We start from the raw sequence: 12,730 nt of genomic DNA, 5'->3' as shown, positions 1-12,730 counted from the left end.
TTTTAACAACAACATAAATATTACTTATATATATCATAATGTAATAAATTAATCATAATGGATGATTTCAACTTTTAATCATAATTTAACTTAGAAAATGGAGGTGACATGTCATGGTGGGACTCACTTTTCTATAAAATTCCAAGTAAGAATCCTGCCTTTCTGAAGCTGATTAATCTTTAAAATTAAATAATGGATAATATCAATCCGAAATTACTTGTACCATTCCAAAGATCTTTTTGACTCTTTCTTTCCCCAGTGACAAAAGGCCAAATTAAAATAAAATAAAATCTCACGTGATGAAAAACCAATCAGAAAGATTGGACGGCTATGATCGGATTAATCCGGACCAACAGTAGTTAACCACCATGCTGTCGACACACGACACCATTTCTTTTGTTCTAATCCTAACAATAAGCCTTGTTGTTGACGAAAACATTGCCATTTCTTTTTCGCTTCTGCCGGAGCCACACAAGCAATGAGGGCATTTTGGTCAGAAAAAATATAGCTGTTCGGGTCAACCAAGCCCAAGCCAAAGCCAAAAGCCAAGGAGGAGGAGGAGATGTTTGTTTCTTCATTAGTTTTTCTTTTTTCTTTTTTAATCTGTTCTGTGGAATTTATGTAATTATGAAAAATTAATTACAAATATTATCCGAAAATCTTAAATAAAGATTTAAAGAAGGAAAGTGACCATGAAGAAACTGATGTCTGGTAAGATTTAACATATTGGATTTCCACGCCCTATAAAATTATATGCTCCCCACGCGCCTTATTATTACACCCATGCCACTCGTGCTCTGAATAAAACTAATTGAAAAATTTTTAAAAATGCAAATTAGTTTTAAAAAACTTAATTTTTATTAATTTTTAATAATTTTCTAATTTCTTTTTATTTATTCTGTAATTATAATTTTTAATTTAACTTTAAAATCTTTTTAATAAGAGAATTAAAAAAATAAAAACACAAATTTAAATTTATTAAATAAATAATATACTTTAAGTCACTAAATTAAATCATAATAAATAATTTTAAAACTATATAAGTAATAACTTAAATTTATTATTTAATAAATATTATTTATTAATTTTATATGCTTTTAATTATGTATTTTTTTTTATATCAACATTAACTTAATTATATTATTTGCTCTTAATTAAGAAAGGTAACAGATATAAAAAGAGATCAAATCTGATTTAAAAATTAAAATAAAGAGAGAAGGTAGAGCACACGCGCTATGTGCTGACTGTATTAACACTGTATACGTAACTTTCAGACGAGCTTGCGCAGTGAAACAAAAAACGACATAGGCCAAAATGTAAAAATAAAAATAAAATAATTTGCGAGGTAAATAAATGAGGCTCTCCTTTGGTTTATGCTTAGATCGGTCCGTTTCCATGTGGACTTGAAAATAATACTTTTTTTTTTATTAGAAGGAAAAATAAAAAGGGGAGAAAAATAAAATAAAATAACGGAGAAAAAAAACGCGGCTGCTGTATACACCAAAAACCAGAGAGAGAGAGGGAGAGAGACTCTTTCTGCTAATCGATTCCAGCTATAGAGATCGCACCAAAGCGAACCCAAACCTTCAGGTCCAAGAAAATCATTTGGGTTTTGCCAAAGATCTTTTTGTTTAATTGCTTTAGTTACTGGAATTTTTTGATATCCAATATCTGGGTCGGTGGCATCCGTCCGGATTTTGTGATCGGGTCTGATTTTGATCGTTCCATTGGAAATCCTCGGTGGGTCTTTGGTCCTCTAAAATGGTTCAGGCCCGTTTTTATGTTTGGATGTGCGGAGAGAGGGGTCTGAGTTTGTGAGCTTGATTGGTTGTCCCATTTAATATTGTTGTTTATTATTGTTGATGATTTCTTTGGGGAGGAGAGATGCGAGAAAGGAGCTAGGGTTAGGGTTTGGCGTTGGGAGAGAGATGGAGGACACTGAGCTTGAAGAAGGGGAGGCTTGCTCGGACCATAACAACAACGATGATGATTATGATTCAAGCATGGACCCAGATATTGATCTCTCTTACATAGTAAGATTTTTTTTTTCCTCTTTAAAAAAGCTTCATAAGTAATTTTTCTTCTTCTTCTTCTTCTTCTTTTTTTTATAATTTTGGTTTTGGCTGAAATATATAATATGTTGACTTTTTCTCCTTGTTTGTTGGGGGTATGTTTGAGATCCAAAATATGAATATTAATGGGATTTTGAGTCTTAATTTTGATTGGTCACAATGCAGAGTATAGTTGGTTATATTTGATTGATATGCTATTGCCATTCGAAGGGAGGATAGAAATGGGAATTATGCATGGTATTCTGAATGTGTTCGGACATGGAGACAAAATTGATAGTAGAAAGTTTTGTTTCAGTGCTAGGGTTTTCTTAGCTGTAGAAGCATTGACATGGTTTTGTGATTTTTGTTTAATTTACTAGATGGATGGAGAAATATCTGTATTTCGGTTTATTAGAGTTATAATGACATAAAACATTAGTTCAAAGATTTTTTTAGCGTGGCACTGATCCAAAATGCAATTATCAAGTCCAAAGACTGAAGAGATTGAGCTTATTATTAGTTGGTTAAGGTTCACTAATATGCTTGTATGGATTGTATAAGTTTTTAAAATGGTTAGGCATCTTGGAAATTTTAGCTTTTCTTTCAAGCCATGGGAAATTTCATTATCAAAATTTGAATTCCAGCCGTTTGAACTTTGATTCCTAGAATTGAGACTTCAGAGCTAGCATTCTTAGCTATCTTAAAATGGTGTTAAATGAAACATGAACGTTCTTGAAGTTATAGTAGCTAGTCATACAACATTGTGTATAAACTCTGGTTTCTCATTTATGTGTTGTACAGTTGTACTCTTTCAGTGTTTGTCCCTGTCATGATTTTTATATCAGTGAAGTGAATTTTCTTCCCCACGATAGTTAATTATTTTTTTGCCCTTGAACTTTTGAAGGATGAGAAACTTCAGGATGTCTTGGGGCACTTTCAGAAAGATTTTGAAGGGGGAGTTTCAGCAGAGAATTTGGGTAAGTTAAAAACAGCATAACTATAATTATTGGTGTCCCTTCTCTGATATTGATTATCTAGGGGGTTTACATTTCAAACAGGGGCCAAGTTTGGTGGTTATGGTTCTTTTTTACCTGCCTATCAGCGTTCTCCTGTTTGGTCTCACCCAAGGACTCCACCAAAAGTTCAGAACTACAGCTCTCCTAGATCTCCAAACAATTCTCAACTTGAGGTAGATATATTTTCAGTATTGGGGATATTTTTAATTAATTTGGAGTTTCTATCTTGAGTTCCTTATATACCTTTCCTAAATAGGGTAGCTGTCGTGGTTTAATTTCTTCATCAACTGTGCCTCAATCAGTAAGACTCGAACCTGCTTCTTCCAGTGCAGCATCACTGACTGCATCAAAAGCATCATCCTCCATGATTGTTTCAGTCAAACAAGAAGCAGGCATGCCGTCCACTAATCTAGCCAAGGAACATACTCTGAGATATGAATCAGTAAACAGGAAATATACTGATTTACCAGACCAAAGAATGTTGAAGGTTCGAATCAAAGTGGGTTCTGATAATTTGTCGACACAGAAAAATGCTGCAATCTACAGTGGTCTTGGCCTTGATGTGTCGCCATCTTCATCACCGGATGACAGTCCCTCTGGAAGTGAAGGGATGTCTCATGGACCTCAAGATTCTCCATTTGAATCTCCAGCTCATATTCTTTGGGTGAATTGTCTTCCCACAATTATGTAGTCTTTTATTTTCTTTTTCCTATTTTTAAGGAAGTGATCCAAATATGTTTATTTTGATTTTGTGTTGGAGCAGATAATGACTTCATTACCAATTCATGGGGGTGTATTGCTATCACCTCTTCCTGGTGATTTAATTCACTTGATAGAAAAGGAAAAGCTTAATAAAGGCAGTGGATCTTCGCATGCCCATTCAGTTGGCATAGAATGTTCTGGCATTATGGATGGGTCTGATTCTGTAAAAGATGATGGAAAAATATTGGGAGAAAAGAAAATAAAGTCACTAGAGAGAAATGAAATATCATCAGAATCAAAAAGTGAAAATAATAAGGATTCTCGGAGTGTTATTGATGTTTTTCCAAAGAAGGAGATGGACCTTGACACTTTGGCCTGTGAGGAACTTGTTTCTAACACACTAAAGCTTCCACTTCTATCCAATTCATATTCTGTTACTGATGTGGCAAAAGGCACGGTTAGGGAATCTAATATTTCCAGGGAAGCGTGCAAGGCTGTAGTGAGGGACAAAGGCTTTTCTGATCTAACAAAGGAGGAACCATTGGGGCTGTCATATACAAATGAGGATGCCTGGGTCGAGAATCCCAAAGCCACTTCAGCTGGAAAGATGTGGGATGGCAAAAAAACTAGTTCTTTTGACAGTGTCTGTGTCTACCCTAGGAAAGATGGCAATCGGAAAGGAGAAAAACCTTATGGCTTTGTCAGAAGTGACTCAAATATTTCGAAGGGTATGAAAGCTGTAAGCTCTGAACTGACAGACACTCCCAAGCAGAAAGCTGACCAGAAAGTCATATCCCATGAACACGAAGGTTCCAAGTTTCCTTCTGTTAAGGAGCTTTCATCTTCTGATGGGAAAAAGAAACTAAAAGATAGCTTGACAGGTGGCTCTTCTTTGGTGGCCAAAAATAAGAAGAGCGCTTATGCAGATGACTGCACTAAAGAGGAGTTGGAAGACTCAAAGTCACAAAAGAATGCTGTAAAATCTGGGGATAGGTATAGAGATTTTTTTGGGGATATTGAACTAGGTCAAGAAGAAAAACAGATGAGTCCATTGGAAATGAGTTATGAAGACAGGCAGAAGGACTCTAACATGGGTGAAAAAGGCATGCGCTTCTCTAATAATGCATTAAAGGAGAGACCAAATGGTAACAAAATTGATAAGCTGTCAACATCTGAAGTGCATCATAAAACAGCCTTGAGAGTTGCTCCCTACTCTGGAAATTGGCCTATATCTGATGTTGGTCCTGCAGCAACAGCCCCTGCTGCAACAAAAGACAATTGGGTCTGTTGTGACAAGTGTCAGAAATGGCGGCTTCTTCCACTTGGTAAAAATCCTGACGACCTACCAGAGAAGTGGCTGTGTAGCATGCTTAATTGGCTGTAAGTTCTATTCCAGTATCCATTTAGATTTTATATTTTCAACCATTGATAAGTTGATGAAATGTCCATCCAGATGAATGGCTAGAAATATAGGCTGAAAGAAAAACATGTTAGTTTCGATGCCTCTAATTCTTTCTCTCTAAAGTTTGATTTTTCAATTGTAAATGCTTTAGGCCTGGTATGAACCGATGTAGCTTTACTGAGGAAGAAACAACAAAAGCTGTTACAGTATTGAACCAAATCCCCGCGCCAGTGAGTCAAAATAATCTGCAGATCAATCCTGGTGAAGTTAAATCTGATCAGCTTGATCAGAACCACCAAGACTTTGTTTTGCATGACATGCCCAATACTGGAAAGAAGAAGGCATCCAGAGATGGTCCTGCTCCGTTGTCAAATCCAGTAAAGAAGAGTATACAGTCATCACTGGCAAATGGAAGCTTAAATGATGTGAACCAAGCTATGGTAAGTGAACCTGATATTCTGAAACTAAGCAAGTCTAGTGACTTGGCTGCAGAGAAGCACAAACATAAGCAGAAAGAGAAGCATAAAGTACTTGACAACTGTTCTGATGGAGGTATTTTATTAGAAACGGTTTTTCTGTTGAGCCTCTTGAATTTCCTCTCCTTGAAGTATGAAATTTACATCATTGATAAACATGTGCACAGGTGATACTATGCAATCAAAGATGAAGGGCAAAAGGGACCCTGAGGAAGATTTATTGAGGGCCTCAAAGAAAATCAAGACTGAAGTTTTGCCACAAGGTTGGGTGTCTGATCATGTAACCATTGAAAAAGTAGGTCCTAGTTCAACTAATGGTTTGCTTATTATGTCATCAGGGAAGAATCTGCCTAAAGCCAATGGCCGCACTTCTTCTAAAGATCAGGTTCAAGTTTCTGCTAGAAAACCAAAGGACGAAGTTCCAACTTCCATGGATGACGTGACCATGGTTATGGGAAAGCAGGTTAATCGAGAAGTTGGAAAAAAGAGGAAAGTAAAGGGAAGTTATGATGCTCAAGGTAATCCAGTTGCCCTTTCATATACAGGGCATAATCTCCGGGAAAGCAGGATCCCGGCCAAGGAGGAGTTCAGTGAGAATGAGTACAGGAAAGAGAAGAAAGCCAGGATATCTAGGCCTGATGGAAAGGAGTCTAGTGCAAGTAAAGGCAATAGTAAATCAGACAAAAAAAGTAGTCTCAAAAAGAACTGGCAACCAAGACAAGATGTTGGGAGTACTGTATCTCAACCCAGCTTGGATGGTGTGGATTCTTTGAAAAGGGATTCTGGATCTCTGCATCCTTCTGCGGCTGCTACTTCTAGCTCTTCTAAGGTTTCTGGTTCCCACAAAACCAAAGTCAATTTCCATGACACAAAGGGGTCTCCAGTAGAATCTGTTTCATCATCACCTTTGAGAGTTTCAAAACCAGGTAAGCTTATGACAGTGCGAAGGAACTTCACTGAGAAGGATAACTCTGCTGATGCTGGTTTTTTTGCTCTAGGTGGTCTGAGAAGATGCTCAGATGGTGAAGATGATGGTGGGAGTGAACGATCTGGGACAGCGAAGGAGAAAATTCTTGATGTGGCTCATCATGGTTCCCTCGAATCCTCAGTGCTTGATTTTCAGGAAAAGGACTTTAGTCATGTTTCTGTTGGTAAAACTAAACATCAGATTGTGCCTTCTCCAGATGTCACACACCACCACTCTGCAAATGGTGGTGCAGATTATTTAGGCCATGATGCACGATATCCTGGTAAAACTACATCTGCAGATCGACATCATGAAGATGATAAACATGAAAATCATTATCATGTGAATGGGTCCCGTCCAAGGAAATCCGGAAAGGGATCCTCTTCAAGGTCCAAAGACAAGAATCGCAATTTAAATTCTGAACTTGACAGTGGTAAAGTTACGGTTTCTGATTTGATTAATGTGCAAGCACCTTCCTATGAACAGAAACCAACAGATGGTAAAGTTAAGATTGAAGAGAAGTTTGGGGTCAGATCTGATGAAAGTGAGAATAGATATGTTGATAAAAAGGACTCCACAGGGCTAACGCCAAGTGAGAGCACTAAAAAAGGGAGTCAGTCTAAATTTCGGGGACACATTGGTCCTGATATTAAAGCACATGCTATTCCCAGCCATGATGCGACCACTATACCGAAGCAGAGTCTGCTGCTAGATTGTGAGGCAGTCTCTGGGAGAGGGAAGTCACCATCATTACCTCCCTCTGAAGGTGGTCTAAATGACACATCATCTTATTGCCCTCTACCACTTTCTGGATCTCAGAAAGGAAATGTGGCAAAAATTTCGGTTATTAATGCCTCTGACAATGATAATGCATCAAAGACGCATAAACAAATCAGAAAGGTTGATCATACAAATGGGGCTCGTCACAACTGTTCAAGAGATCCCTTATCAAATGGGCATAGGGGCAGGGATCTTGATGCCCCAAGTCCAGTTAAAAGGGATTCCTCCAGTCAGGCTGCTACCAATGCATTAAAAGAAGCTAAAAATCTAAAACACCTGGCTGATCGTCTTAAGGTTTTTAGTTTTTTTTTTTGGGTTTTGGTATTACCAATTTTTTTTTCTAGTCTACTGCTTTCTAAAGTTGGTAATTTAGTATTACCATTTTTTTCACTGTACTAACTTTCTAAAGTTGGTAATCTTTTTTAGCAGAACTCTGGCTCGAATCTTGAGAGTACAAGGCTTTACTTTGAGGCAGCTCTCAAGTTTCTTCATGGAGCCTCCCTGTTGGAAACTTGCAGTAGTGACAGTGCCAAAACTGGAGAGATGATTCAGTCAATGCAAGTATACAGTAGCACAGCAAAACTCTGCGAGTAAGTCACAATATTTAACTGTATGAAGGCACTTTGTCGTGTCTGGTAATCTTGCAAATTGGCGGCTCTTGTTACCTAAGTTATGACATGTACTTGCAGCAAAAGCTGGAAAAACCAGGCACTTCAAGTATATTTATCTGTTCCCAAATTGTATTTTGGAATATGATATTTGAGTCCAAAGGTCATAAATGACTATCCTGTCTGAGTTTTTTATTAGACCTGAAGCAGGCATGTTATGGCTGCTACACCAAAATCCTCCTCACTCACTTGGCCTCAGTCCCTGAAGATGTTTTTTCTTTCCTTTGTCAATTCTAAAAAAATTTCTGCAATGTTAAAATATCATATCTTGCAGTAATTAGTTTGTTTTCCAGTTACCCTGAAGTATAGATTGGAATCTTCTGAGACTGGGGAAAAACATACACAGAAAATGGCCTTGAATAGCTAGTTTTGCTTTTGTCTTTATGGAACAGTCAAAGATTTTGTTGGTAGATTGTTTTTCTACTTTATCAGCATGCACAAAGAATACTTATAATTGTCACTTTTGTTACTTCTTCTAATGTCATCTCTAAGCATCATGACTTATCTTTTGATTTTTGCTTCCATTTGAACTAACAAGGCTACAAGCACAATTTGTGACTTTTTTTTTGGTTCTCGTGCCTTGTTATTGTGGGTTTTTTACACCAAGTCTTAATGTGCCTGACTTGTAAATAAAGCTTATACTGAACTAGTGCAAAAGTAAGATCCTCCTTGAAGTTGTGGTTTTATGTTGGACTATTAGAACTCTACCAACACAGTATAATTATCAGAATGGACAATGGTATTCATTTGTTGACTTATTCTTTTTGCACATTTGCTTCTTTCAGAGTACATTATTGCATTGAGAACATTTACCTGATTTGCTGTGCATATCATTATCAGAATCATACATGTAATACTTTGGTTCTTAGCTGCTTTCCATTTGTTGTGCTTTTTCTTTGATTCTTGTCAATCATGTTTCAGAACAAGGTTTATCAGTTCTGGATATTCACTCTTTTGAAGTTATATTATTATGTGGTTGTGACGTTGCAATCTTCATGCATTAGTTCATTCGTAATTATCCTGCTGCTGTCCTCTCCCTTATCTTACCTATATTTCCAGGTTTTGCGCCCATGAATATGAGAAGTCCAAAGACATGGCTGCTGCTGCCCTGGCCTATAAATGCATGGAGGTGGCATACATGAGGGTCATTTATTCTTCACATAACAATGCAAATAAAGATCGACGAACAGCTCTGCAAATGGTTCCTCCAGGTAATTGAAGTAATCATTTTCTTTGTGTGCAGGATGACATTCTGTTTGTTTGGTCATATTTATTTTAGCATTATAATAGTTTATATGTCTTCTTGGGACATATGTTCTGCTATCTTAAATTAAGGTGGTAAAATAGCCCTTCTCTTCTTTGATCATTAGTGGTGCAAAGTTTAGTCATTCATAAATACTGAAGTGCTTCAATAATGCATTTTCTTTTGTAGAGGGAAGTGAAAGAAGTTGGAGGGAGGCAGTGTTTGTTATAAGTTGAAAAATCACATCCTACAGATGATGGCTAGTTAAAAATTGAAATGTGGATCCACTGTTTAACTCTTGATGCAAAAAAGTAGCATTGTCTTCTCAAATGTCAATAGATCTTCAAACGTGATATAGTTCTGTAAAGAATTCAAATAACTATCATTCCATTTGTCCATCTTCTGTTTTGAAGGGGGTGGTTATAGTAGTGAATTTTCCGAGGAGGTTGATTAATTGCAATGGAATGCATTGTTTAATGTTTCAATATATTTTTTTGTTGTTCTGTTTTCTGTGTCATGGAGGTATTCGATATTCAAAATAGTTTGTCTAGACTGTGGAGTATTGTTTTTGTTGATTTTCTCTGTGTGTGTTTTAAGGACGACCCTGTTGATATCTATATGAATTATCATTAGATGCTTTAACAGCTTAATCCCTACCTTTTCTCCGTTTTTTTATCCTACCAACAACTTTCCTTTTACTCTGGCTTTTAGTGTTTTTGGCTATTTAATTTGCTAAAACAATTGATGTGATGCCATTCTTTTTTGTTGCATTTTTATCAGGCGAGTCACCTTCGTCTTCTGCATCTGATGTTGATAACTTGAATCATCCAGCAGCAGTGGACAAGGGTTTCTTAGCCAAAGGTATTAGCTCTCCTCAAGTGACAGGAAGCCATGTCATTTCTGCACAAAACCGTCCCAATTTTGTGCGGTTGCTCAAGTTTGTAAGTATATTTGTATTTCATTAAGAAATTTCGGTTATTTTATCTTGTTCCATAACTTCCAAGAACGTAGCTTTGAGAATGAGGATATAAACACATTGGGCTGAGGAATATTTTCCAATGTGGAATCAAAATTACACTTTCGGAGGACCTTGGTCACATATGGGTATGAGGAAAGGGTAAAATCTGAAATTACCTGCTCTTTGCCTTTCTGACACCCTAGGTTCAAAAGCATGATATTTATCATCTGTTATGTGTCATATGCTGTGAAAATCAGTTGTTATCAATATTCATTTGGTGCCAAGCAACACATAAAGCTCTACCATTATATCTTACAATATTCAGTGCTCCATTGTTTTCTTCCTACCTTGCATTCATATGTATCGGCATCATCAAATGCAATTATTTTGCAGGCTGAGGACGTAAATTTTGCAATGGAAGCCTCAAGAAAATCACGGATTGCTTTTGCGGCAGCTAATGCAAGCTTAGGAGAAAGCCAGCGTAAAGAGGGTATTTCTTCCATTAAAACTGCTCTTGATTTTAATTTCCAGGATGTAGAAGGACTACTACGTCTGGTACGGCTTGCAATTGAAGCTATTAGCCGCTGAAAAGTCCAGTTTTTTTGTGGAGATTGTACCAAATTTGGGAGGAAATAGAAGAGCCTCATTATTTGTAACCTGGTTCTGTCTGTTGCACTACTTGAGACTTCTGCTGCAAGATTGGTCATTGCCATCTCACCAGCTCAGTGTTTTGTGTACATGTGTATGATACAGGATGGATTTGGAATTTTGAGTACATGTTTTCATCAGACTTAAGCGACTTTCTGATGCAGATAAGGACCATGCATGTTAAATCCATTTCAGGATTGGTATTAAGGAAATTTATTCATCAACTTCTACAGAAATGATTGTGAGGTTGTAAAAAGTGGCAGTTTTATGGTGAAGCAGGACTGTTGTTGAAGAAATAAGTGAATAAAGTTACAGGACCCCAACTATAAGTATGTGTGGGGTTGTAGAATTCTCATACCAGAGTGTACCATCTTTCTGGCAATTGTTTTTTCCTGGATGGAGATTAGTTTAGCTCTTTTTTTTTTTCCCTCATAAATTTGTTAGTCATAACATGTTTGGAGACATCTGAACCCTGAAGGATGGGAATTGTAAAATGCGGGCATTGACATGAATTTTAGTTCTACTATTGGAGGCTGCAATAATTTTCTTGGTTCAGGATCTGTGTAAAGATGGCAATGATTGGGCAGTCTCAGGTTGGCTGCTTTTTTTTACGATCTTTTTTTACTACCATTTTCTTATTAAACAGCTCAGATTTTTTGTTTTTTGGTTACAAATTTCTTTATTTCTGCAGGTGGTCTTCAGGAGCTTCTGATGATTCCAGTTAAGACAATTTTTTTTCTTTGTTGTTAACATAGACAAGCAGGAAAAAGTTAAGAGAAGTATATTCAAAAAATAATGACCGCCTGAGTCATTTTCTTTGAAGGTTTGTGGACTACTAGTAGCTGTGAAAATTTAATTGGATTGATTACTATTCTACCATGATTGAACCTCTGAATCTTTCCTTTTCTCATTGGCAGTGGCTATATTTGTATATAAAATCAGGTTAAGTGACAATGCGAGCTTCATTTTGTTTCTTTTCTTTTCTCCCTTTTTGGGGTAGTGGTGTTCATGCTATACCATCAGCCGGTGGATGACTATTTAACAGGTATAGCTACTGTTTTTTTTTTTTTTTGGTGAACTTCACATTGAAATGTGGCTTTTATTGTTTGTCTAATGGATTTGCAATTTACCGTGCAAGAGCAAGCCTTCCTCAAAAAGCTGGAAGAAACTAGGAAGTTCTTTAACGCAGAGATTTATCCTGGTATTATTATGATGCTTGAATGACTTGTGATTTTGATGGCAGGCTCCAAAGAATCTCATTCCAGTAGCTGCTGCCTGTGCCCTCTGTCCTGTGCTTCTAGACCACGCAAGAGTCAAATTTCTCTCTTGATTTGGCAAGCATTTCTTGCAGTCTCCAAATAATGAGCAATAATTCAGTTGATTTGATGCTATCTAAAAGGATTTTTGCTTTCAAGTTCAGCAATTGGGGTTTCAGCTGCAGACAGGCTGGATTTTGAAGCATTTGTGCATTTTATTTAGCCCCTGCTCCCTTAATTCTCTCAAACTGCTCATCTACAGCATTGTTCATATTAATTGTAATGTTAGATTCTGACCATAACCTATCATTCCTCGCCCCTTCCCACCCAACAAAAGCTAAAGAAAAATCCAACGCCTTCCCCATTACATGTATAGTATCAATAACAACGTTTATTGAAGAAAGTTCTGAAACCCTATTTTAAAATGGTCACAGAACTTTGCTTGCTTATTTGATGGATTTTCTTGCCTTTTGCATAAAACTGGAGTAGAGATGATGATTTTATTTCTTTTGCTGCCGCTTTCATTATTACTTATGAGTCACACTAATATATCTAAATTAAAT

At 36.8% G+C, this 12,730-nt stretch overlaps 1 protein-coding gene across 3 annotated transcripts; it reads left to right on the top strand.

Annotated features, from left to right (window-relative positions):
- Positions 1-1,446: 1,446 nt before the first annotated feature.
- On the top strand, positions 1,447-12,616 carry LOC110640734 (cysteine-tryptophan domain-containing zinc finger protein 7). 3 transcript variants are annotated; one of them, XM_058152673.1, is made up of 16 exons: positions 1,448-2,033; positions 2,956-3,028; positions 3,110-3,240; positions 3,324-3,731; positions 3,831-5,149; positions 5,323-5,723; positions 5,815-5,910; positions 5,986-6,573; positions 6,646-7,688; positions 7,821-7,984; positions 9,122-9,273; positions 10,086-10,246; positions 10,657-11,504; positions 11,603-11,734; positions 11,829-11,956; positions 12,155-12,616. In XM_058152673.1, the coding sequence occupies exons 1-13, from the start codon at positions 1,863-1,865 to the stop codon at positions 10,849-10,851; spliced, it is 4,902 nt and encodes a 1,633-aa protein (XP_058008656.1). In that variant the 5' UTR covers positions 1,448-1,862; the 3' UTR covers positions 10,852-11,504; positions 11,603-11,734; positions 11,829-11,956; positions 12,155-12,616. The 3 variants fall into 3 exon arrangements, with proteins under 3 accessions (XP_058008654.1, XP_058008656.1, XP_058008655.1); XM_058152672.1 differs by having other exon boundaries at positions 5,986-7,688; XM_058152671.1 differs by having other exon boundaries at positions 1,447-2,033; positions 5,815-7,688; positions 7,824-7,984.
- The last annotated feature ends 114 nt before the right edge of the window (positions 12,617-12,730 follow it).

The sequence above is a fragment of the Hevea brasiliensis genome, chromosome 9 (assembly GCF_030052815.1).
Source record: "Hevea brasiliensis isolate MT/VB/25A 57/8 chromosome 9, ASM3005281v1, whole genome shotgun sequence".
Classification (NCBI taxonomy): Eukaryota; Viridiplantae; Streptophyta; class Magnoliopsida; order Malpighiales; family Euphorbiaceae; genus Hevea; species Hevea brasiliensis.
The sequence above is the reverse complement of the archived record's forward strand: the minus strand, read 5'-3'. Positions and strand labels throughout refer to the sequence as shown.

Bases quoted from the DNA above. Each gene is read 5' to 3' on its own strand.
- LOC110640734 (XM_058152671.1), top strand. From the start codon at position 1,863: ATGATTTCTTTGGGGAGGAGAGATGCGAGAAAGGAGCTAGGGTTAGGG. The intron at 3,029-3,109 runs GTAAGTTAAAAA...CATTTCAAACAG, and splicing joins AGTTTCAGCAGAGAATTTGG to GGGCCAAGTTTGGTGGTTAT. The intron at 9,274-10,085 runs GTAATTGAAGTA...CATTTTTATCAG, and splicing joins TCTGCAAATGGTTCCTCCAG to GCGAGTCACCTTCGTCTTCT.